This window comes from Emydura macquarii, unplaced genomic scaffold (assembly GCF_026122565.2).
Source record: "Emydura macquarii macquarii isolate MOO-44397 ecotype Brisbane River unplaced genomic scaffold, CSIRO-AGI_Emac_v2 contig_1032, whole genome shotgun sequence".
NCBI lineage: Eukaryota > Metazoa > Chordata > Testudines > Chelidae > Emydura > Emydura macquarii.
In genome coordinates, this window is record NW_027131169.1 from 170,352 (window position 1) to 190,562 (window position 20,211).

Here is a 20,211-nt window from a genome sequence, read left to right on the forward strand (position 1 = left end):
AACGTGTATCATGCAAACCAGGACCTTGGGGTCACGGGGACGAGCAGCTCAGCATGTGTTTCACTGTGATGCTGGGCACAAGGGCCAACGTGATCCTTGGGTGCATGCACAGGAGACTCTGAGCAGAGAGGCTCTGTTACTTCCACTGGGCACTGCTGCTGAGCCCACTGCTGGAATCCGGAGGCCAGTTCTGGTGTGCACAGTTCAAGAAGGATGTTGACCAACTGGTGAGGGTTCAAGGACTGGAAAATCTGCCTTGTAAGAACATAGGACGGGAAGGGACCTCCTGAGTCATCAGGTCCAGTCCCTGGCAATCACAGGCAGCCTTCCTATATAACCCTGCTCACAAACGTACCGAGGACCATTTAAAGCTAGTTGCCTTGTCTGCATCCACTGCTCTTACTGAGAGGCAGCTCCAGAACATCACTCCTCTGATGGTTAGAAACCTTCTCATTTCCAGCCTGGATTTACTCCTGGCCAGTTATTCCCATCTGTTACTGTGTCAGCATGGGTCTTTGGTCCCCACAGCTCTTCTCCCCCATGTGTAACCCTGGAATGTGTTTAGAGATAGCAGTCACAGCCCTGCTCAGCCTTCGTTCCGCCGAGCTCTTCCAGTCTCCTCTCATAAGGCCCAACATTCTCCTGCTCATCCTAGGAGCTCGTCTCTGCACGGCTTCCAGTTTGAACATGGGTGACCAGACTTGCACCCAGGATTCCAGATGAGATCTTACCAGTGCCTTGTACCATAGCTTGAATACTTCTCTATCTCTGCTGGAAATACCTCATCTGAGCCATCCTAGGACTGCATTTGCCCAGTGGCGGACTGAGGGGGGGCAGAGCCATGGACCCCGGGCACCGGCCTGGGGGAGGGGGGGCGCCGGCCAGGCCCTTCAGAGTTCTATAGGAGGCACTCACAGCCTTCTTCATGCAAACTCCAGCCGCCTGCAGCACAGCCAGAGTCAGACCAATGGGGTTCTCCACTGGGGGGGGAGGGGAGCTTGGGTTCCCCCCCCCCCAGCGGGGGGACGGTTTCCCCAGAGGGCCAGCTCAGTGCCAGGCTGCCAGCTCCAGACAGGAGGCGTGGGGCACAAATGCAAGCGTTGGTCCCCGGGCACCGGAGACCCACAGTACACCACTGCATTTGCCTTTTTCACAGCCCCATCACATTGGTGGTTCATAGTTACCCTGTGATCAACTAATACACCGAGGTCTTCCTCCTCCTCTGTCATTTCCAACTGACGAGCCCCCAGTTTACAACAGTCATTCTTGCTATTAGCCTCTAAGTGCTAACCTTGCACATTATACTATTACATTTCACTCCAGTCCTCTAAGTCATCCAGTTCTTACTGCATAATATTCCAGTCATCCTGTCTATTGACAATGCCTCCCATTCTGTGTGAGAGAGTCAAAGCGCTCCATCTATTTCGCGTATCAAAGAGAAGGTTACAGGGCTTACCACAGGCTACAAGGGCCTACACAAAGACAGTAATATGAAGGTAACATGGAGAAATTTGGTAATCGAGGACTCTTCAGTCACGTAGACAAAGAGATAACGAGCCAATGGCTGGAAGTTGAAGTTACACACATTCAGAATAGAAATAAGATGCAAATTCTTAACAGTGAAGGTAATTAACCAGTGGCACAAGTTACCACGGTTGGAATGGCTTCTCCATCGCTGAACATTTTAAAATCAAGATTCAATCAAAGATAGACCCTAGTTCAAACAGCTATTCAACTGGAAGCAGGAATTAATTCAGGGAACTTTTATGGTCTGTGTTATACAGGAGGTCAGACTAGACTATCACAATGGTCCTTTTTGGCCTTAAAATTGATAAATACCTTAAAGGGGAAAACATTCCAGCTACTCGGGCTCGTTAACCTACCGGAGAAGGGCATAACAGGAGCCAATGGCTGCATGCTGAAGCCAGACAAATTCAAATGGTTAATAAGGTGCATAAGTGAGAGTGATTAACCATCGGAACCAACTGCCAGGGGAAGTGGTGATTCTTCTTCGAGTGCTTGCTCGTGTCCATTCCAATTAGATGTGTGTGCACCTCATGCACAGTTGTCGGAAGGCTTTTCCCCCAGTGGTACATGTACAGTCAGCTCTGGAGCCTCCTGGAGCCACCCTTATGGCCCCCTATAAAGGGCTCAGCCAAGCCTCCACCCACTCAGTTCCTTCTTACCACCTGTCACTGAATCCCTAGCCTCCTGCTCTGCAAGAGTTTTTCTCTCCCCATGTTATCCTCTTTGTTTTTTTGCCTGTAAATAGTTAGATTAGTGTTAATTGTTAGCCATTAAGTGATTAGTTTAGATAAGCTAGTTGTGGTAGGCAGATCCCTTTAAAGGATCAGTCTTTTCTCTTCAGGAGCCGGGGCATGCCTCGGTCCCCTGGATTCAAATCATGCAAGGTGTGTAAAAACCCCATGCCAAAGAGCGATCCACATACTATGTGTCTTGAGTGTCTGGGTGAGGCACACCTGGAGGACTGCTGCAAAATCTGCAGACTTTCATCCCCGAACAAAGGACAGGAGCCAGAGGTTAAAGTTCCTCCTCATGGAGGTGGCTCTTTGTCCATCACCGAGCCCACTGTAGCTGGGACCCAGCACGTCCACCTCAACAAGAGGTGCGCTGGCTTCAATTCAGGACTCAGTGCCGAGGAAGGACTCTGGTTCCCGAGACCCTTGGCCCTGTAAGGGGTCTGCAGCACCGAAGATCTCTACGGGCACATGGCACTGCTCTCATTTCCCGGTCCCCAGAAAGAAGCAGAAGAGGACAGACAGGGGTCTCTCGCCTACACTCAGAACTTCGGCACGTAAGATTGTTGTGGAGTGCGAACCAAGCCAGGCCACTCAGGCTCCACTCCCATGGCTGCGGCACCGTTGACTCCAGCCCCGAGAGGGGTGTGTGGGGTCCAGCGTCGATGACCCCCCCACACAAGGAGCAGGAGGAGCACTTGCAACTGCCTTCCACCCCAGAGACATTTGAAGCGGCCAGGAAGCTCATTGAGAGCACAGTGCTACAGTCTCTGCAGTCCCACAACAGACCTCCAGAGGCGGAAGCCCCAGTACCAGCAAAGCAGGGAGTACTGTCAATGGGAATCCTGGTGATGATGACTTGGCACTGAGGGCATCATACCGCCATGGTCCCCTAGGAGCGAGCGCTCGGGTTCCGACTCGGAGGCAGAATCCTACGTCTTGTACAGGAGCCGGCACATGGGCAGAGATGGTACTGGAGCCAGGAGTTGGGGTACCCCTCCCCCATGCCATGGTTCCTGCAATGGCAGGCCCCAACTCAGTGGCCATTTTGGACTCCATGGGCTTTTCATCAAGCCCAGGGACTCACTTGGGATGGTCCCTATCTATGGCGTTGGTGAGCCAGTACCACCAGGCCAGGTCGGAGACGTTGACACCAGCACCAAGCATGACCTCAAGCCCAAACACGACATCGTCTTCGGTACTGGCACCAGTGTTGAGCCTGAGACTGCCAGCACCATCGCGGAACCAGAGTGCCTGGCATCACGAGATCCCCTGGGCACTGAGGGACAGGATATCGTTCCGATAAGGGCATCGTCATCCTCTTCTCTGGATGAGGCAGTCGCTGGCACCTCCCCGGCACCAACAGTAGAGCCCAACAGGGAAAGCGGTGGACATGATATACCTTGACTTTAGCAAAACTTTTGATACGGTCTCCCACAGTATTCTTATCAGCAAGTTAAAGAAGTATGGGTTGGATGAATGGATGGATAGAAAGTTGGCTAGATCATCAGGCTCAATGGGTAGTGATCAACGACTCAATGTCTAGTTGGCAGCCGGTAACAAGCAGAGTGCCCCGGGGGTCAGTGCTGTGGCCAGTTTTGTTCAACATCTTCATTAATGATCTGGAGGATGGGATGGATTGCACCCTCAGCAAGTTTGCAGGTGACACTAAGTTGGGGGGGGAGTGGTAGATACCCTGGAAGGTAGGGATAGGATACAGAGTGACCTAGACAAACTGGAGGATTGGGCCAAAAGAAATCTGATGAGGTTCAACAAGGACAAGTGCAGAGTCCTGCACTTAGGATGGAAGAATCCCATGCACAGCCACAGATAGGGGTTACAGTGGAGAAGAAGCTGGATATGAGTCAACTGTGTGTCCTGGTTGCCAAGAAGGCTAACAGCATATTGAGTTGCATTAGTAGGAGCATTGCCAGCAGATCGCGGGAAGTGATTATTCCCCTCTATTTGGCACTGGTGAGGCCTCATTTGGAGTACTGTGTCCACTTTTGGGCCCCCCACTAAAGAAAAGATGTGGACAAATTGGAAAGAGTCCAGCGGAGGGCAATGAAAATTATTAGTGGGCTGGAGCACAGGACTTGTGAGGAGAGGCTGAGGGAACTAGATTGTTTAGTCTGCAGAAGAGAAGAATGAGGGGGGATTTGATAGCAGCCTTTAATTACCTGAAAGGGGGCTCCAGGGAGGATGGAGCTAGGCTGTTCTCAGTGGTAGTAGATGACAGAACTAGGAACAATGGTCTCAAGTTGCAGTGGGGAAGGTCTAGGTTGGACATTAGGAAAAGCTTTTTCCCTAGGAGGATGGTGAAGCACTGGAATGGGTTACCGAGGTAGGTGGTGGAACCTCCATCCTTAGAAGTTTTTAAGGCCCGTCTTGACAAAGCCCTGGCTGGGATGATTGAGTTGGGATTGGCCCTGCTTTGAGCAGGGGGTTGGACTAGATGACCTCCTGAGGTCCCTTCCAACCCTAATCTAAGATTCTATGAAAAAGGCCTTATCAGGCTTCCTCCAGCCCTGGTGGAGGCCCAGCGAAACAACTCTCAGGCCAAAACCTAGCTTTTGAGGTAGTGCCCAGGGACGGTGTACCAATCCAAACTCTGGATCCTCCATCCCTTTTATTTTTAAGCCACTTATCCCACTTCTACCATTCGTGGGCCCAGATTATGTCAGATAGCTGGGTACTATACAGAGTAGAACTGGGAAATTCCATCCACTTCAGCTCCCTCCCCCGCTCATGTTTCCCACCCTCCCCTTCCCTCTTCAGAGACTCCTCTCACAAGCAACTTCTGGTTCAAGAAATACAGCAGCTCCTAGAAGTGGAAGCAGTGGAGGAGGTTCCTCCAGAGCTAAAGGAGAAAGGGTTTCTATTCCCGATACTTCCTAATCCTGAAAGCCAAGGGCAATCTCAGATTGATCCTAGACCTCAGAATCCTCAATAGATACTTGAAGAAGTTGAAGTTCTGCATGGTCTCCCTGACGTCGATCATCCCCTCTCTGGATCCAGGAGATTGGTATGCCGTCCTCAACCTGAAGGATGCATATTTCCATGTGTCGATCATCCCGGGACACAGGAGGTTCCTCAGATTCATGGTCAATCACTCCCACTACCAGTTTACAGTACTGCCGTTTGGCCTCTCTGCGGCTCTCAAAGTATTCACGAAGTATATGGCAGTGGTAGCTGCGTGTCTCAGAAAAAGGAAGATACAGGTGTACCCTTACTTCGTCGATCAGGGGTCACTCCAGACAACCGGTGGAATAGGACCTAAAGTTCATAAAACTAACGTTTGCCAGACTAGGCCTTCTGATCAATGCACAAAGTCAGTCCTGACCTGCATACAAAGGATAGAATTCATAGGGGCAGTTATAGACGCGAACCAGGCCAGAGCTTTTCTTCCAGAGTCGCAATTCCGGTCCATAGTTTCCATTATAGAGGAGTGGAAACGTCACCCCATGGTCACTGTACGGAGCTGCCTGAGGCTCTTGGGCCACCTAGCAGCCTGTACTTATGTGATTCAGCACGCCAGACTGTGCCTCAGACCTCTACATGGCTGTCCTCAGTCTACCGACCATACCGGGATTGCATGGACAAGGTGGTTATAATCCCAACATCAGTGTTGGAAACCCTCCATTGGTGGATAGACCAGCGTCAGGTATGCACGGGAGTCCCATTTTCAAGGCCGTCTCCCATCCTGACCCTAGTGATGGACACTTCGGACATAGGCTGGGGGGCCCATCCAGATCACCTCAGGACCCAGGGACGATGGTCGCAGGAAGACGACTTCCCACGTCAACGTGAGGAAGCTAAGAGTGGTGCACGTAGCTTCTCAAGCCTTCAAGGGCAAATACATCGCTATAGGACAGACAACACGACAGTGATGTTCTATATAAACAGACAGGGTGGTGCTCTCCTCTCTCCTGTGTTGGGAAGCCCTCGACCTATGGCACTTTTGCATAGACCACACAATACATATAGAAGCCTCTTACCTGCCTGGGTCAGAGAATGTGCTCGCAGACTACCTCAGCAGGGTGATACCTGCCCACAAGTGGTCTCTCCATCCAGACGTAATGAACATCGTCTTCCGAAGGTGGGGTTTGCAATGAAATCCAACAGAAAGTGCACATGGTTCTGCTCCTTCCAGAACCAAAGTTCGGGGCTGCTCACAGATGCATTTCTCATCCCATGAACGGGGCACCTGTTCTATGCCTTTCTCTCAATACCTCTAGTGCACAAGGCCCTTCTAAAGGTCATGAAGGAGAAGTCGTCAATGATCTTGGTAGCCCCAGCATGGCCGCGTCAACATTGATACATCACGCTTCTCGAGCTATCAGTGGAGGCCCCTATCAATCTCCTGTTGGTACCAGACCTCATTACTCAGGATCACTGCTGCCTTCATCATCCAAACCTGCAATCGCCACACCTGACAGCGTGGAAGCTCCGTGGCTGAGCCCACAAGAGATGGGATGCTCAAGATCAGGTTAGGAAGACCCTCCGGGGAAGCAGAAAGCAGAGCTACGTATCTAGCAAAATGGAAGAGATTCTCTGTCTGGTCAGAGGAGAAGGGCATTTCTCCGGAGATGTCACCTATACCTCTCATCCTGGACTACCTGTTACATCTTAAACATCAAGGTCTTTCGGTATCATTTATTAAGGTCCACGTAGCTGCAATCTCAGCTTTTTACCCATGGGTGGCTGGCCACTCGATCTTCGCAAACCATACAGTAAGTCGCTTCCTCAAGGGCCTCGACAGGCTGTTCCCTCAAACTCGCCAGCCGGTTCCTTGATGGGACCTTAATTTGGTTCTGTCAGCACTAATGAAACCACCGTTTGAGCCATTGGTGACATGCTCCCTCCCTTATCTGTCGTGGAAGGTAGCCTTCCTAGGGGCCATTACATCAGCCATCCAGAAGGGTTTCGGAGTTCAAAGCCCTGACATCGGAGCCCCCTTATACAGTCTTTTTCAAAGACAAGGTTCGTCAGCGATCACATCCAGCCTTCCTCCCGTGGGTGGTTTTGCCGTTCCATTCAAACCAGGACATTTTTCTCCCAGTTTTTTACCCCAAACACCATGCGAATACCAGGGAACAGTCTTCACTCCCTGGACGGTAGGAGGATGTTAGCTTTCTATACTGAAAGAACAAAGCCATTCAGGAAGACATCTCAGCTTTTTGTAGTGGTGGCAGATAGAATGTCCCTGTCTCCTTGTCTCCTCCCAAAGGATCTTGTCATGGATCACGTCTTGCATCAAGGCCTGTTACGACTTGGCGAAGGTGCCTGCCCCAGCACTGACAGCGCACTCCACAAAGGCCCAGGCAATCTCAACAGCTTTCTAGCTAAAGTCCCTATTCAGGACATTGGTAGGGCTGCAACGTGGCCTTCCATCCACACCTTTGCATTGCACTACGCCATTACTCACCATGCCAGAGAGGAGGCGGAGTTGGTAGGGCAGTCCTGTAATCAGTATCCCATTGAGTTCCAACCCGCCATCCAGGTGACTGCTTGCGAGTCACCTGTTGGAATCGACATGCGCAAGCACTCGAAGAAAAGACTTACTCACCTTCTGTGATTCTTGTTCTTCGAAACATGTTGCTCATGTTCATCCCAAGAGCTGCCCACCTACCCTCTGCCGGAGTCTTCCAGCAAGAAGGAACTGAGTAGCTGGAGGGGTGGTTGAGCCCTTTATAGGGCGCCATGAAGGCGTGACTCCAGGGAGTCCAGAGCCGACCCTCTGGGTACCACTGGGGGAAGAACCTTCCGGCAACCGTGCACGAGGCATGCACACACCTAATTGGAACGGACATGAGCAACACATCTCAAAGAACAACAGTTACAGAAGGTTAGGAACCATTTTATTCTCTGTCCCTGGCTGGCCAAGGATGAATTAACCCATCAGTGGGCCATAGGCAATGTACCCTTCTGGGCCCCTACCTTCTCCTGAGGGACACCACGCAGCCATACAGTACACTCGCCACGGCTGGGCTGGCCACGCTATGGGTCCACCGGGACCGCTGCTCATCCTGCTGCTCAGTGCCCTGCTGACTAGGCAGTGTTGCCATGCCACTCACTCAAACTGGGCGGCAGGACGGACAATCCTCGTGGTGAGCCGTGCCCTCAGCAGCAGCTGGCCGGGAGTGTGCCGTACGGCTCTGTTGGGCCGCAGGCCCTGCCTGCACATTTGGACCCTAGCCATGCTGCCTAGTTTGCTTATATGTTAATCCGACCCTCTTGATGGCTTCAGCTCCAGGTGCAGGCCTCTCTGGATGCTGCTTTAGTCAGCCCAAGTTAGTGGTCTCAGTCCAGCAGCGATGGGGTGACATGCTCTGGCCTGCTCCTCCAGGATGATCTGCTGGACCCTTCAGCTCACTAAGCTATGTCCCTGCACTTACCCAGATCCAGCCGTCGTACCCGTCTCCCCGCCCCAGGTTCAGACAACTGGGGCTGTCCGGTGCAGAGTGCCTGCCTCTGTCCGACTCCCCCGCCAAAGGGGGTCCTTTGCCAGAGCTCGGGGAGAGCCCAGGCAGGTCCCAGGTGGCTGATGGGTCTGGGCCTTTCTTCCCTTTCAGGTGACGTTGCTGGAGCACACCCCAGCAGGCAGCACCATTCTCACCGTCAGTGCCACAGACAGGGACTCTGGCCGCAACGGGGAGCTCACCTACCACCTGGCTGTGCCCAGCCCCGATGTCTCCATCCACCCCAGCAACGGTAGGTGGGAAGGGGCTTGTGTGCCTGGCTCTGGGAGAAGCATCTCCATCCTGTGCCAGCAGCGGGGAGCTGTTAACCGGTGCCTGGGGACAGAGCCCCTCACCAAGGGCCACATAGCCTGGAACTGTCTGACAGCCCCAGGTGTTACCTCCAGCTGTGTCCCCATCCCCACTGGGAGGGGTGTGTTAATAAGTCCCCTGACTCTCCTCACCCGACGGGTGGGATGGCTTCTGGCCACTCCTTCCCCCACCCCCATCCCCACCCACTGGTGCCTCGCTGCCCTCCGCACCCCAGCCCAGAGGTGCGTTCTCCCCCCAGCCCCGGCGAGCACTGCTCTGACTGGCTCTGTCCCCACACAGGAACACTGTTCACCTCCCGCCGCGTGGAGTTCAATGCGAGTCAGCCCACACTGGACCTGGTGGTGGAGGTGCGTGATGACGGCTCTCCCAGCCTTTCGGCCTGGACCACAGTGCAGATCCAGGTGCTGGATGTGAATGACCACAGCCCAACCTTCCGGCAGGCACACTACAATGCTTGTGTCCCTGAGGACCTGCGCCCGGGCACCACTGTCCTGACACTAGAGGCGGGTGACGCTGACTTGTCCCGGGAGAACGCTGGCTTCGACTATACCATTGTCAGCGGCAACAGCGGAAATGCCTTCCAGCTGGAGAGCCATGTGGGCTGGTCTGGGGGGCACCTGCGCACCCAGGGAGCCCTGGTACTGGTGGAGGTGCTGGACTTCGAAGCCATCCCAGTCTACAACTTGACAGTGGCAGCCTCTGATCGGGGGGTGCTGCAGCGCAGCAGCACTGTGCCCGTGCTTGTCACCGTGCTGGATGTCAACGACAACCTGCCGGTCTTTGTCCGGGCTGAGTATCACACAGCCGTGAGCGAGAGCACCTCCCCGGGCACCGAGCTGCTGCGGGTGGCAGCCCATGATGCCGACTCTGGCCCCTATGGCCAGGTGCATTACAGCATCAGCTCCGGCGACCAGCGTGGGCTCTTCCAGCTGCATGAGGCCACCGGCGCCCTGCGCCTGACACAGCCCCTGGACCGAGAGACCCAGGCCCTGCACACCCTGGTGGTGCAGGCGTCTGACGGCCCCGGTGGGCACTTTGCCCTGGTGCCCATCACCATTGAAGTGAAGGACATCAACGACAACAAGCCGTACTTCCCGGTGGCGACGCTGAGCGCCAGCGTGCGGGAGAACCTGCCGCCTGGCACCCTGGTCACCACGCTGCGGGCCATAGATGCCGACACTGGCATCTTCGGGGAGCTGCGCTATGCTGTGCTGGAGCAGGCAGCGGGGGAGCTAGGTGCAGCTGAGGGCAGGGATGTCTTCATCATCAACAGCACCTCTGGTGAACTGCGCTCCCGCCTCACCTTTGACTACGAGCGCGCCAAGGCCTTCCAGCTGCTGGTGCAGGCCATGGACACCGGCAACGCCTCGGCCACCGTCACCGTGCGGGTGCTGGTGACAGGCGAGGATGAGTACAATCCTGTCTTCCTGAGCCCGGACTTCAGCTTTGAAGTGCCCGAGGGTGCCCACAAGGGCCAGAGCATCGGCCGGGTGCTGGCCACCGACGAGGATGAGGGTGTGGACGGCGTGGTGCTCTACTCTTTGGCTAAGCCTTCGCCGTACTTTGGCGTCAACCAGACCACTGGCATCATCTATCTGCGCATGGACAGCCAGCCGCAGCCAGGAGGCCGGGCCAAGCGAGAGCCGCGGGAGATGAGCCTGGAGGTGCAGGCCCGCAGCCCCCTGCCTTCCTCCCGCTCGGCCGCTGCTCAGGTCACCATTGACGTCACCCACACCTCCTTTGGGCTGACACCTGACCTCAACTTGCTGCTGGTGGTAGCGGTGGCGGCCTCACTGGGCGTGGTGGTGGTGCTGGCCGCCGTGGCCATCGTGCTGGTGCTGATCCGTTCCCGGCACCAGCAGGGACGCAAAGAGCCAGAACGGGACTCGCAGCTCACCCGCATGCAGAGTGGCTCCTTGCAGAAGCTAGGCCATGAGGAACCTGTGCTGCCCAGCAGTGACCGCATCTACCACCAGGCCCTCCCCGGCTATGGCAGCGAGTCGGCCGGACCCTACACCCGGGGCGGCTCCCTGGACCCCTCCCACTCCAGCGGGCGTGGCTCAGCTGAGGCAGCTGAGGACGATGAGATCCGGATGATTAACGAATACCCTCGTGTGGCCAGCATCACCTCCTCCATGCAGGAGCACATCTCAGCCCGCGGCCCTGACTCTGGCATCCAGCAGGATGCTGACCAGCTCTCTGACATCTCTTGTGAACCCGCCACCATGGAGAGTGCCCAGTGGTTCAAGAGCAAGAAGGGCTCCAGCTTGCTGCTGCCTGGACAGCCGCCCCAGCTCTTCCGCGAGGACGGGGGCGGCGGCACCTTCCTGGGTGTGGGCTGCGGCCTGAGCGTCTCCTCCCACCCCAAGGACTACCCCTTCCCCGAGGATGGCAAGCCGTCTGTGGAGGGCTCCCTCACCGCCATCGTGGCCAGCGATGAGGAGCTTCGCGGCAGCTACAACTGGGATTATCTGCTGAACTGGTGCCCCCAGTTCCAGCCCCTGGCCAGCGTCTTCACCGAGATCGCCCGGCTCAAGGATGAGAGCTCTCTGCGCAAGCCCTTCCACGCCAAGCCCAAGGCAGAGCCCAAGCCCCGCATTGATCCTCCGCCCCTCATCACCTCGGTGGCCCATCCTGGGGCCAAGTCAGTACCGCCCAAGCCAGCAGTGGGCAGGACCTTCCCACACCTGTCCTCCCTGCGCCGCTCCCCCATCAGCCACGAGGGGTCCCTGTCCTCCTCGGCCATGTCGCCCAGCTTCTCGCCCTCGCTGTCCCCCCTGGCCGCCCGCTCCCCAGTGGTGTCCCCCTTTGGTGTCTCCCAGGGGCCCTCGGCCTCTGTCATCAGCGCCGAGCACTCGCTGGAGCTCCCTGGCCAAGCTGAGCTCAGGATTTAGCCCCAAGCACCCATGGACTCTCTCAGCCCCTCCTGCTATTCTCTACGGCCTCCAGGAGCTGCAAGGGGCTGGGGCAGAAGGGCTGGATCTGCTCCCCCCACAGGCTGCTTGATTCTCATACCCCAGCAGGTTCTGGTTCTGGTTCTGGTTCTCATCCCTCCACCTGGGCTGCCAGTTCCAGTGCTAATTTCAGTGCCCCGCTAGGCTGCTGCTGGTGGTGCCCGAAGGGCTGCCAGTTCTGGTGCCAGGCCTGCTCTCTCTCCTGGTACTGTTTGCCATGCGGTGGGGGGGCCTAAGGGGTGTCCTTGCAACTCCTGCTCCGGCCGTGGTCCCTGGAGACCTCAACCCTCCCATCCTGTGGGCCAAGCTGCCCAATCGGAAGGCCAGCAGCTGCACCTGCCGGGGACGTAGTGGAGGGCCCAGACTGAGCCAGAGGCCAGGAAAGCAAGGCCAGACACCCCTGCACTGGACTGGGAGTCCGGGGGAAGACACATTCCACAGGGGTGGGGGGAGCATGGGCAGAGCACCAGACATACGTCACTCTGCCACAGAGCCTGCTGTGCCCACTCCCCCTCACATCCATTTTCTAGGCCCAGCTGGGGGGCAGACCCTGTTCCCCACAGGCCTGTCCAGCCCCAGGATTCAGGGGGGGCCATTCCCTGCAGAACGCACCTGGACCCAGGGAGGAATCCCATTCCCCACAAGCCCCACCGGCCCCTGGAGTAGAGGGGACTCCCATTCCCGCAGGCCCAGTGTGACTAGGACGGATGGGATACTGTTCCCTGCAGGGCAGGCCAGACACAGGACAGAGGCTCCTGTCCCCACATGCCCCTCCAGACCCAGTGGGGGGCAGATCCCATTCCCTGCAGGCTTGCCGTGGGGGAAAAGGGGGATATCCCATTCCCTGCAGCCCCAGCCAGACCCGGGGAAGAAAGCCTGTTCCCTGCAGGCTCCTCTGGATCTGGGGGGACCAACCTTGTTCTCCACAGACTCACCCAGGCCAGGGGCCTCCCGTCTCATGGATTCTGTTTTTTGCTGCTGAGCAAGATGCGTGGAGTGAGCAGCTGTGAGAGGGATGAGCCGCGAAGAGCTGCCACAGAACACGCCCATGCCACGGGCATGCACTGACACTGGGCACGTGCCGATGCCATGGCAGTGCAGTGATTCGGAGCCGGGGGCCACACGAGGTCGCTTCATCCCCAGGGACACAGACGCGCTTGGGCCCCTCCATGACTGAGCCAGTCCTGAGGCCCCTGGAGGGACAGGGCAGGTGGGGACAGCACTGAGGACAGCTGGGGCTCTCCGCAGCCACCTCGGTCGGTCGGGTGTGCCGCAGCACTTTCGCTTCTGGCAGCAAGGCAGCGTCTAAACGAGTCCCCCTCCCCCACCCTGCGCAGCCCCAACGCCCCCTCCCCCACCCTGCGCAGCCCCAACGCCATCTCCTCCACCCGGGGGGCTGTGCAGCCCCAACGCCCCCTCCCTCCTGCCCCTGGGCTGGGTCCCCGCACCCAGTGCCTGCATCGTGGCAGCCCAATGCTCCCGTGAAGGGCGGACAGCTGGTCCCCGCCCCACCCGGTGTGGCTGCTCTTCTCCCTGCATGGCACAGTCCGTGCGCCCGTGGGGCTGGTCCCCGCCCGTGTCTGTGTCCGTGCTCTCCTTGCAGCCAGGCGTGGGGCCAGATCGTCACGCTCACGAGCTCGTCCCTGCCACCGGCACCAGGCCAGCCTCACCCCGCCCGCGCCTGGGGCTGCACAGCCTGTTTTGAATTCGGCCCAGGCTCCCTGTGGCCCAGAGAGCAGGCCCGGGGCCAGGAACTCCTCTGCTACCCGCACCATGCCAGGTGCCAAGCCCCGGGTGCGGCAGCACTGCGCGGTGTAGCAGGCCCCCCCAATCTCGCCTCAGCTGTGTTTGGGGTCTCAGCTGCATCAGTCTGTCCTGAGCAGTCCATCTGCCCAGCCCCAGCGGTAACAGGGCCGGGCACACAGAGCAAGCACACGCTGTGCCAGGGGGGCACGCGAGGGGCATGGCTGCAGCAGCTGGGAATGGGAGGGCAGGGGCTTGGGAGTGTGGTTTTGGGGGAGGGCAGCGGGGGGGGGGGGGGGGTGAGGCTTGTATAACAGCCAAGGCCAGAAGGCCCCAGCCCTGCCCCAGCTGCGTGGGCAGAAACGGGGGTTGATTTTGCAAGTTTTATGTTGATTTGGAATTTTGTGCCCCCAGGTCCCCTGCCCTCCAGCAGCCCAGCCCCCGCCCTGCCCTCCAGCAGCCCAGCCCCCGCCCTGTCCCACCCCACCCCTGCCCTCCAGCCCTCCAGCCCCCGCCCTGTCCCACCCACCCCTGCCCCTCCAGCAGCCCAGCCCCCGCCCTGTCCCACCCCTGCCCTCCAGTAGCCCAGCCCTCACCCCGCCCTGCCCTGCCCCTTCATCATCCCAGTCCAGCCCACTTCACCCTGGCCCTCAACACAGCCTCCGCCAGCCTTGGTCAAGCTGCCACCATGTACCAGTGACTCCTCCCAGCTGATCTGAAATGCTCCCACATCAGAAGGGCTGACCCAGGCAGAGGAACCAAATGGGCACAGGGACGGGGGGGACAGGATCACGGGCCGGGCTGAGGCGTTCCCGGGACGGGGGAATATACAGGAGGACCCCAGGGGAGGGGCTGGCAGTGACATGGGGGCCTTGGGGAGTGGCAGTGACGTGGGGGTGGGAATCCGGACGGTGGCAGTGACGGGGGGTGGGAATCCGGGCGGTGGCAGTGATGTTCTCGCTAAGGTGAAATTCTCCCCAGGCTCCTGGCTGCAGCAGACCCAGGGGCTCTGTCCCCTGGAGCTTGGGCACCCCCCAGCAATTCTTGTCCTATGTAGGGCTGGGCTGTGATCTGAGGCCCGCAGCAGTGGCCCGGAGTCGGCTCCTCTGCCCAACCCACTGAGGTATCTCTGTGTCACCCTCCCCTGCCATGGGATCTGAGGGTCTTGTCCTCTTGCAGTCCCCAATGCAGCCCAAAGGCTTCCTGTTCCCATGTAACAGCCCACGAGAGGATCCTGCCCAAGAGTTGCATCGCCCACTGACTTCTGGGGCCCCTCACACTATCCCAGTGTGGGGGGTGGGAATGGGGACAGACACATACATGCGTCGCTGATCACAGCATGGGGGGATGGCCACACGTACTGCATCGCTGATCACAGGGGCAGGGGACAGACACACATACATGTGTCACTCATCACAGCAGAGGGGGACAGACACACGTACCTGCACCGCTGTGTGCTGGACAGACACACGTACTGCGTCGCTGAGTGCTGGATGGGGGGGACAGACACACGTACCTGCACCGCTGTGTGCTGGACAGACACACGTACTGCGTCGCTGATCACGGGGGCAGGGGACAGACACACGTACTGCGTCGCTGAGTGCTGGATGGACACACGTACTGCATTGCTGATCACAGCATGGGGGGGACAGACACACGTACCTGCACCGCTGAGTGCTGGACAGACACACGTACTGCGTCGCTGATCACGGGGGCAGGGGACAGACCCACGTACTGCACCGCTGAGTGCTGGACAGACACACGTACTGCGTCGCTGATCACAGCATTCGGGATGTGCCCGTGTCTGCGCCAGGCGCTGTCTCCAGTTATTTATTTTTACATGTTGTGCTACGGGGGGTTCTATTTTCTACTTCGTTTGTATCCTTTTGTATCGTGTCCTCGCTGAACTGCATGTATCAGAGCGGGGCCGCCCCGGCCAGGCCCGGACCCAAGTGCCAACTTTTCAAAGAAATGCCTTAATAAACCACACGTTTGTACAGTGACTCGCCATTGCTCGGGCAGGCGCGGTGGGGCGAGCCCGGCGTCCAGCCACAGCGCCGCGGAAAGGAGCCACAGGCCCAGAGAGGAAGGGACCACACGTAGCCACACAAGAGCCAGCGAGACCTGTGGCACTTGATGCATTAATAGCCCAGGGGGCAATGGGACAATGTAGAGCCAGAGGCCCCTGTGCTGGCTTGTGAGTGACACTGATTGGCTGCTCCGGGGAGTGGCTGGGGTAGCCAGGTGCTCCTCCTCCACCGGCTAGTGCCCCTGCTCTGCTCCCTACTAAGCATGGCTGGGAGTGGAGGAGCCGGGTGCCAGCAGCCCTGCCAGCTCCCTACAGGGCCTCAGCTGGGAGGAGTCTGGGAGTGGCATTGCCCAGCAGGTTTTTCTGCACATGTAATTCCAAATGGGCTGGTCCCATCCTGTCTCTTGCTAATTCGCTGGCCTGCAGGAGCACCTCACTCCCTTTACTGAACCCGTCAAGCGGGTCGGCTGCACAGGCGTAGGCTGCAGCTGCCACCCCGCTTGTCTTTGCACGAACCTCCTCGTAGCCCTCATCCGCCCGCAGCTCCCTCAGATCCTCGCCCTGGTCCAGCCCCTCAGCAGCGGGCGCCACACTGAGCCTGGTGGCTATGCCCTGTACCGGGGGCCCTCTGCCCCTGGCTGCCCCCACATGAGGCCCTCAGCCCCCTGCAGCTGCAGGGACATGAAGCCCAGAGGGTCAAGGTCTAGAGTAAACCCCAGCACTAGCCTGGGCTCACTTGCTTGGCTTGATGGAGTGTGGGCTGGCACGTGGGCCCCTTTCCCTGCAGGGTACAAGGGAACGCATGGAGCAGGCAGACCCTTCCCAGGAGGCTCATGGAGGACAGGGCAAAGGCCACTGCAGAGGTGTCACTCCTGCAGCCCACGGGGTGAGGGGAACTGAGACAGTCACAAAAGGCGGGGGCCGGGGGCATCTCTGGCTGATTTCACCCCTGCCTGTGGCCGGGCTGGGGACAGGCAGGAGGGTGAGTTCTGCAGCAGCACCACCATGCTGGTGGTGGTTGGCCCAGATCAGCTCTGTCCCCTGTGACAGGGCCAGACCTGATGGCTACAGGAGAGTAGTCGAGGGGATCTATATTAGCCCCAGAATTAACAAATCCCTGTTCCCTGGGTGATCCAGCTGGAGCTACTCTGGGGCAATTAGGCCAATTAGGCCAGCTGAGGCCAATCAAGGAGCTTGCCCCAGCAGTTAAAAGCCTCCCTGCCCAGGCAGCTGGAGCAGTGCAGTGATGCTACAGGACTTGGAGCAACCATGGCTATATACTACAACCCCAAAGGTACCAGAGACGAGAGAGGCTGGCTGGCTATGGCCAGGGACCGGGACCGGGACCCAAGGCACAGGCCTGAGGGAGAGCCCCTCCCCACCCTGTTCCAGGCAGCAGACTGCAAGCAGTGGGGCCAAGGACAGGCGACCCAGGGAAGGGAGTAAGTCACGGACTGGGCAGTTTGGAGACTACTCTGCACAGGGTCCCTGGGTTGGGGCCTGGGGCAGAGGGTGGGTCTGGGCCCCCCCCCCCCCGTGCTCCCACCCAGCCACATGATAGTTGTAGCTGAAGAGGGTGCAGTACCCACAAAAGGGCTGAACAAGCTGCCCTTGCCACACCCCCACTCAGGGCCTAGAGAAGATATGGGGCGGGGCTCCTGTCCTTGTGACCGGGCTGCTGGAGGATGGGCCTGGGCCTGACTTGTCCAGTTGGTTCAATCATATCCTGGGCCAAGTGCTGCCTCCCTCCTCACACCGGTTCCCCAGGGCCCTGACCTCGCCTCCCATGGCCAGCTCCCTCCTGATGACCTGCACTGAGAGCTGTGGCTTCCCACACCCAGGAGCTGCTGCCCCAGCCTGATCCATCTAACACAGATCAACAGGGTCTGGCCTGTGCTCGTCCCTGGGAGTGACCCTGTAGAGGGCTGGGCCCAAGGACCCACACAGCTCCACTGGGCCAGCCTGTGACATGCATGACTCCAAGGGCTTGGCCTTCAAGCACCCAACCCAGTCTCTCTCCATGGCTCCCTGCAGTGAATCCAGCCAAGCCAAGTCCTGCGAGGGCCTGTACTGGCCCGTTCAGGGCGCATTGCTCTCAGCGAGCATTTGCGGCAGCTTTTGCAAAACAATCGATTCGGCAGCTGGCATTCAGACACTGAGGCCTTCGGTTAGCCTCACCCTTCACCTGCCACACACAGCAATGTAAAGCCCAGAGGAAAACTGGGGCACACAGCAGACTAGGAAAAATATTACCGAACTTTCCACATCACTACACCATCTTCCTGCAGGGTCCCGCTCACGGCTTGGTATAGCATGAATCCCCAGCTCTCACCCTCCTCCTAGTTACCCATCTACCCCCCTCCCCCCCCCCCCTCCATAGCCAGCTTGGAGCCAAGTGAGGCACTTTTTACTCTGTCCGTCATGTCTAGGACTCATGCCTTTCTAGGATGAGAGGCCCAGTCTGAGCAGAGGGTCCCACTCCACTGCAGCTGCCAACCAGGCAAGAGACCTGTTGTCAGTTGTTGTCTGCGTGTGCGTTCTGCCACTGTGTATGCTGGCCTAGCTCTGCACACCATGCCACAATTGAATTACCCAGTAAGACCAGTGAGCCGTTTCAGTAACTAAGGCACCAGGCCAGGTTTATTAACGCCGAAGAATGGTTAAAAAGCACCCGCTACATCCTACAAATACATGTTGTGAGGAAGTGGAGATATTCTTCGGGTTTTCTCTGAGTGCTGGGTGTGTGCCTCAGTTTCCCCATATGTTACGCCTGTATTTCAGTGCTGGGACTCAGAGGTGTGATCATTGCAGGGGCCGATGGGCCTGCCCCAGCCACACACATGCAGAGAAGAGCCAGCACTCCTCTGCCTTGGGGCAGCCAGCTGCTACAGGTTGTAACAGGCTGCGGCAGGCAGTCATAAGGGGGGGGGTAGACACCTTGCCCGGGATGGCGACAAAGGATTGGGGAGGGTAAGGGGAGAGCTCCGTGTGTGTGTGTGTGTGGGGGGGGGGGGGCTGGCTGGAAGGGCCAGTCTCCTGTTCAGGGGAGCCAGGCCCAGGAATGGGGGCTCTGAGATGCATGGCCCCTTTGGGACTTGTAGGGTTCCCCAGGGTCCCATCCAGGGGGCCCCACAAGGGGAGTTCAAGTGGAGCGGGGGGGCTGAGCCCTCCAAGGCCAGAGTCAGGAGGCGACTGCATGGGTGTGGGGCGACCTGGGCGGCAGACTCTGAGCACTCGCTCCTGCCTGGCTGCGTCCTGCGTGGTTCCAGAGCCCGGTCCTGGGGATGCTGTCACACGTATGCCTGTGACATTGGCCCGGCTCCGTAAGATCCTTCCTCTGAGCCCCTCGCATACACATGGCTACAAACAAGTTGCTTATTGCCCCTCTGACATGTGCGTTGCCATGGCAAGGGACCAGGCACAGGATGGTTCAGTCAGGACATCTTTATCCGCCACATGGGCAGCCTGACCCTAGCGCGAGGCAGTGCATGTCCACGTCGGCGCAGTGAGCTGGTGCCAGGCCTGGCATCGGGCTGTGCTGGTACCACCCTGCGGGGCCGTGCGTGCTGCGTGCAGTGTGCCTAGTTGTTATGCTAGGTATTTTTATCTCTGTGGCGGGAATGGCGCAAACAGACAAAATGATTCCCAATTTAGCTTATTTATTAAATGAGATAACGTAAGAAAAACAGAAGCGGGAGCCCGCTGCATACAGGAACAGAAAGTCCAGCACAAGTCTTAAGGCAAAGAGTATAATGAAGATACCTTATATCCTTGTGATTGATTGTAACAACTTGCAGGTATGCATGGACATATTACACTAAGGAGCAGTGCCCACGCTCATTACTATTGTTATTGTTGTCATTGGCTGAGCAACAGCAGCAGCAGCAACAATTAGTAAACAGTGAAGTGAGATTTCTCTAAGCGGGTAGAGGGGCGCTTACCAATGCAAGAACGAGGAGACCCATACTTCATTCTGATAAGCGAGTGGCGACCGGGGAACCGTCCTGGCCGAGGCATCCGCTAGCGCTTCCACGATCCACGGAGAGTCTCAACTTGGGGAGGCTCCCGGGGGTCTGACATACCCTTTTTCCCTCCTCAACTTGCAGCAAGCCTTACCCAGTAATACAGGACGTATATCTCAATCCCAGTAGGGATTGGGCCTTAACACTTAGTTGCTATTAGTCTATTGGTGGTTAGCTAGGGACTTTCTGGCATAAAGTGACGTTAGTTGTTTACTTCAAAAGAATGTAATCATAGCCTCACTTTTACTTTATGATTACCAAAACCAGGAATCACTCACCTTGTCAAGCATCAACAGGTTTCTGTGGTCGTCTCAGGACTCTTCAGACCCCATGGCACTTCCTCCCTCGGCCCGAGGTCGGGCAGAGGGCAGCGTCTGGGTTCTGCTCCTGAGAGGCCTAACTCCTGCTTTA

At 57.7% G+C, this 20,211-nt stretch overlaps 1 protein-coding gene across 1 annotated transcript in view; it reads left to right on the forward strand.

The window, feature by feature from the left end:
* DCHS1 (dachsous cadherin-related 1) overlaps positions 1-13,216 on the forward strand; it is an 87,724-nt gene extending 74,508 nt beyond the window's left edge. The window contains exons 19-20 of the mRNA XM_067544905.1: positions 8,834-8,972; positions 9,332-13,216. Coding sequence (XP_067401006.1) covers positions 8,834-8,972; positions 9,332-11,946 — 2,754 coding nt within the window. The 3' untranslated portion in view covers positions 11,947-13,216. The remainder of the gene's footprint in view (positions 1-8,833; positions 8,973-9,331) is intronic.
* Positions 13,217-20,211: the final 6,995 nt, after the last annotated feature.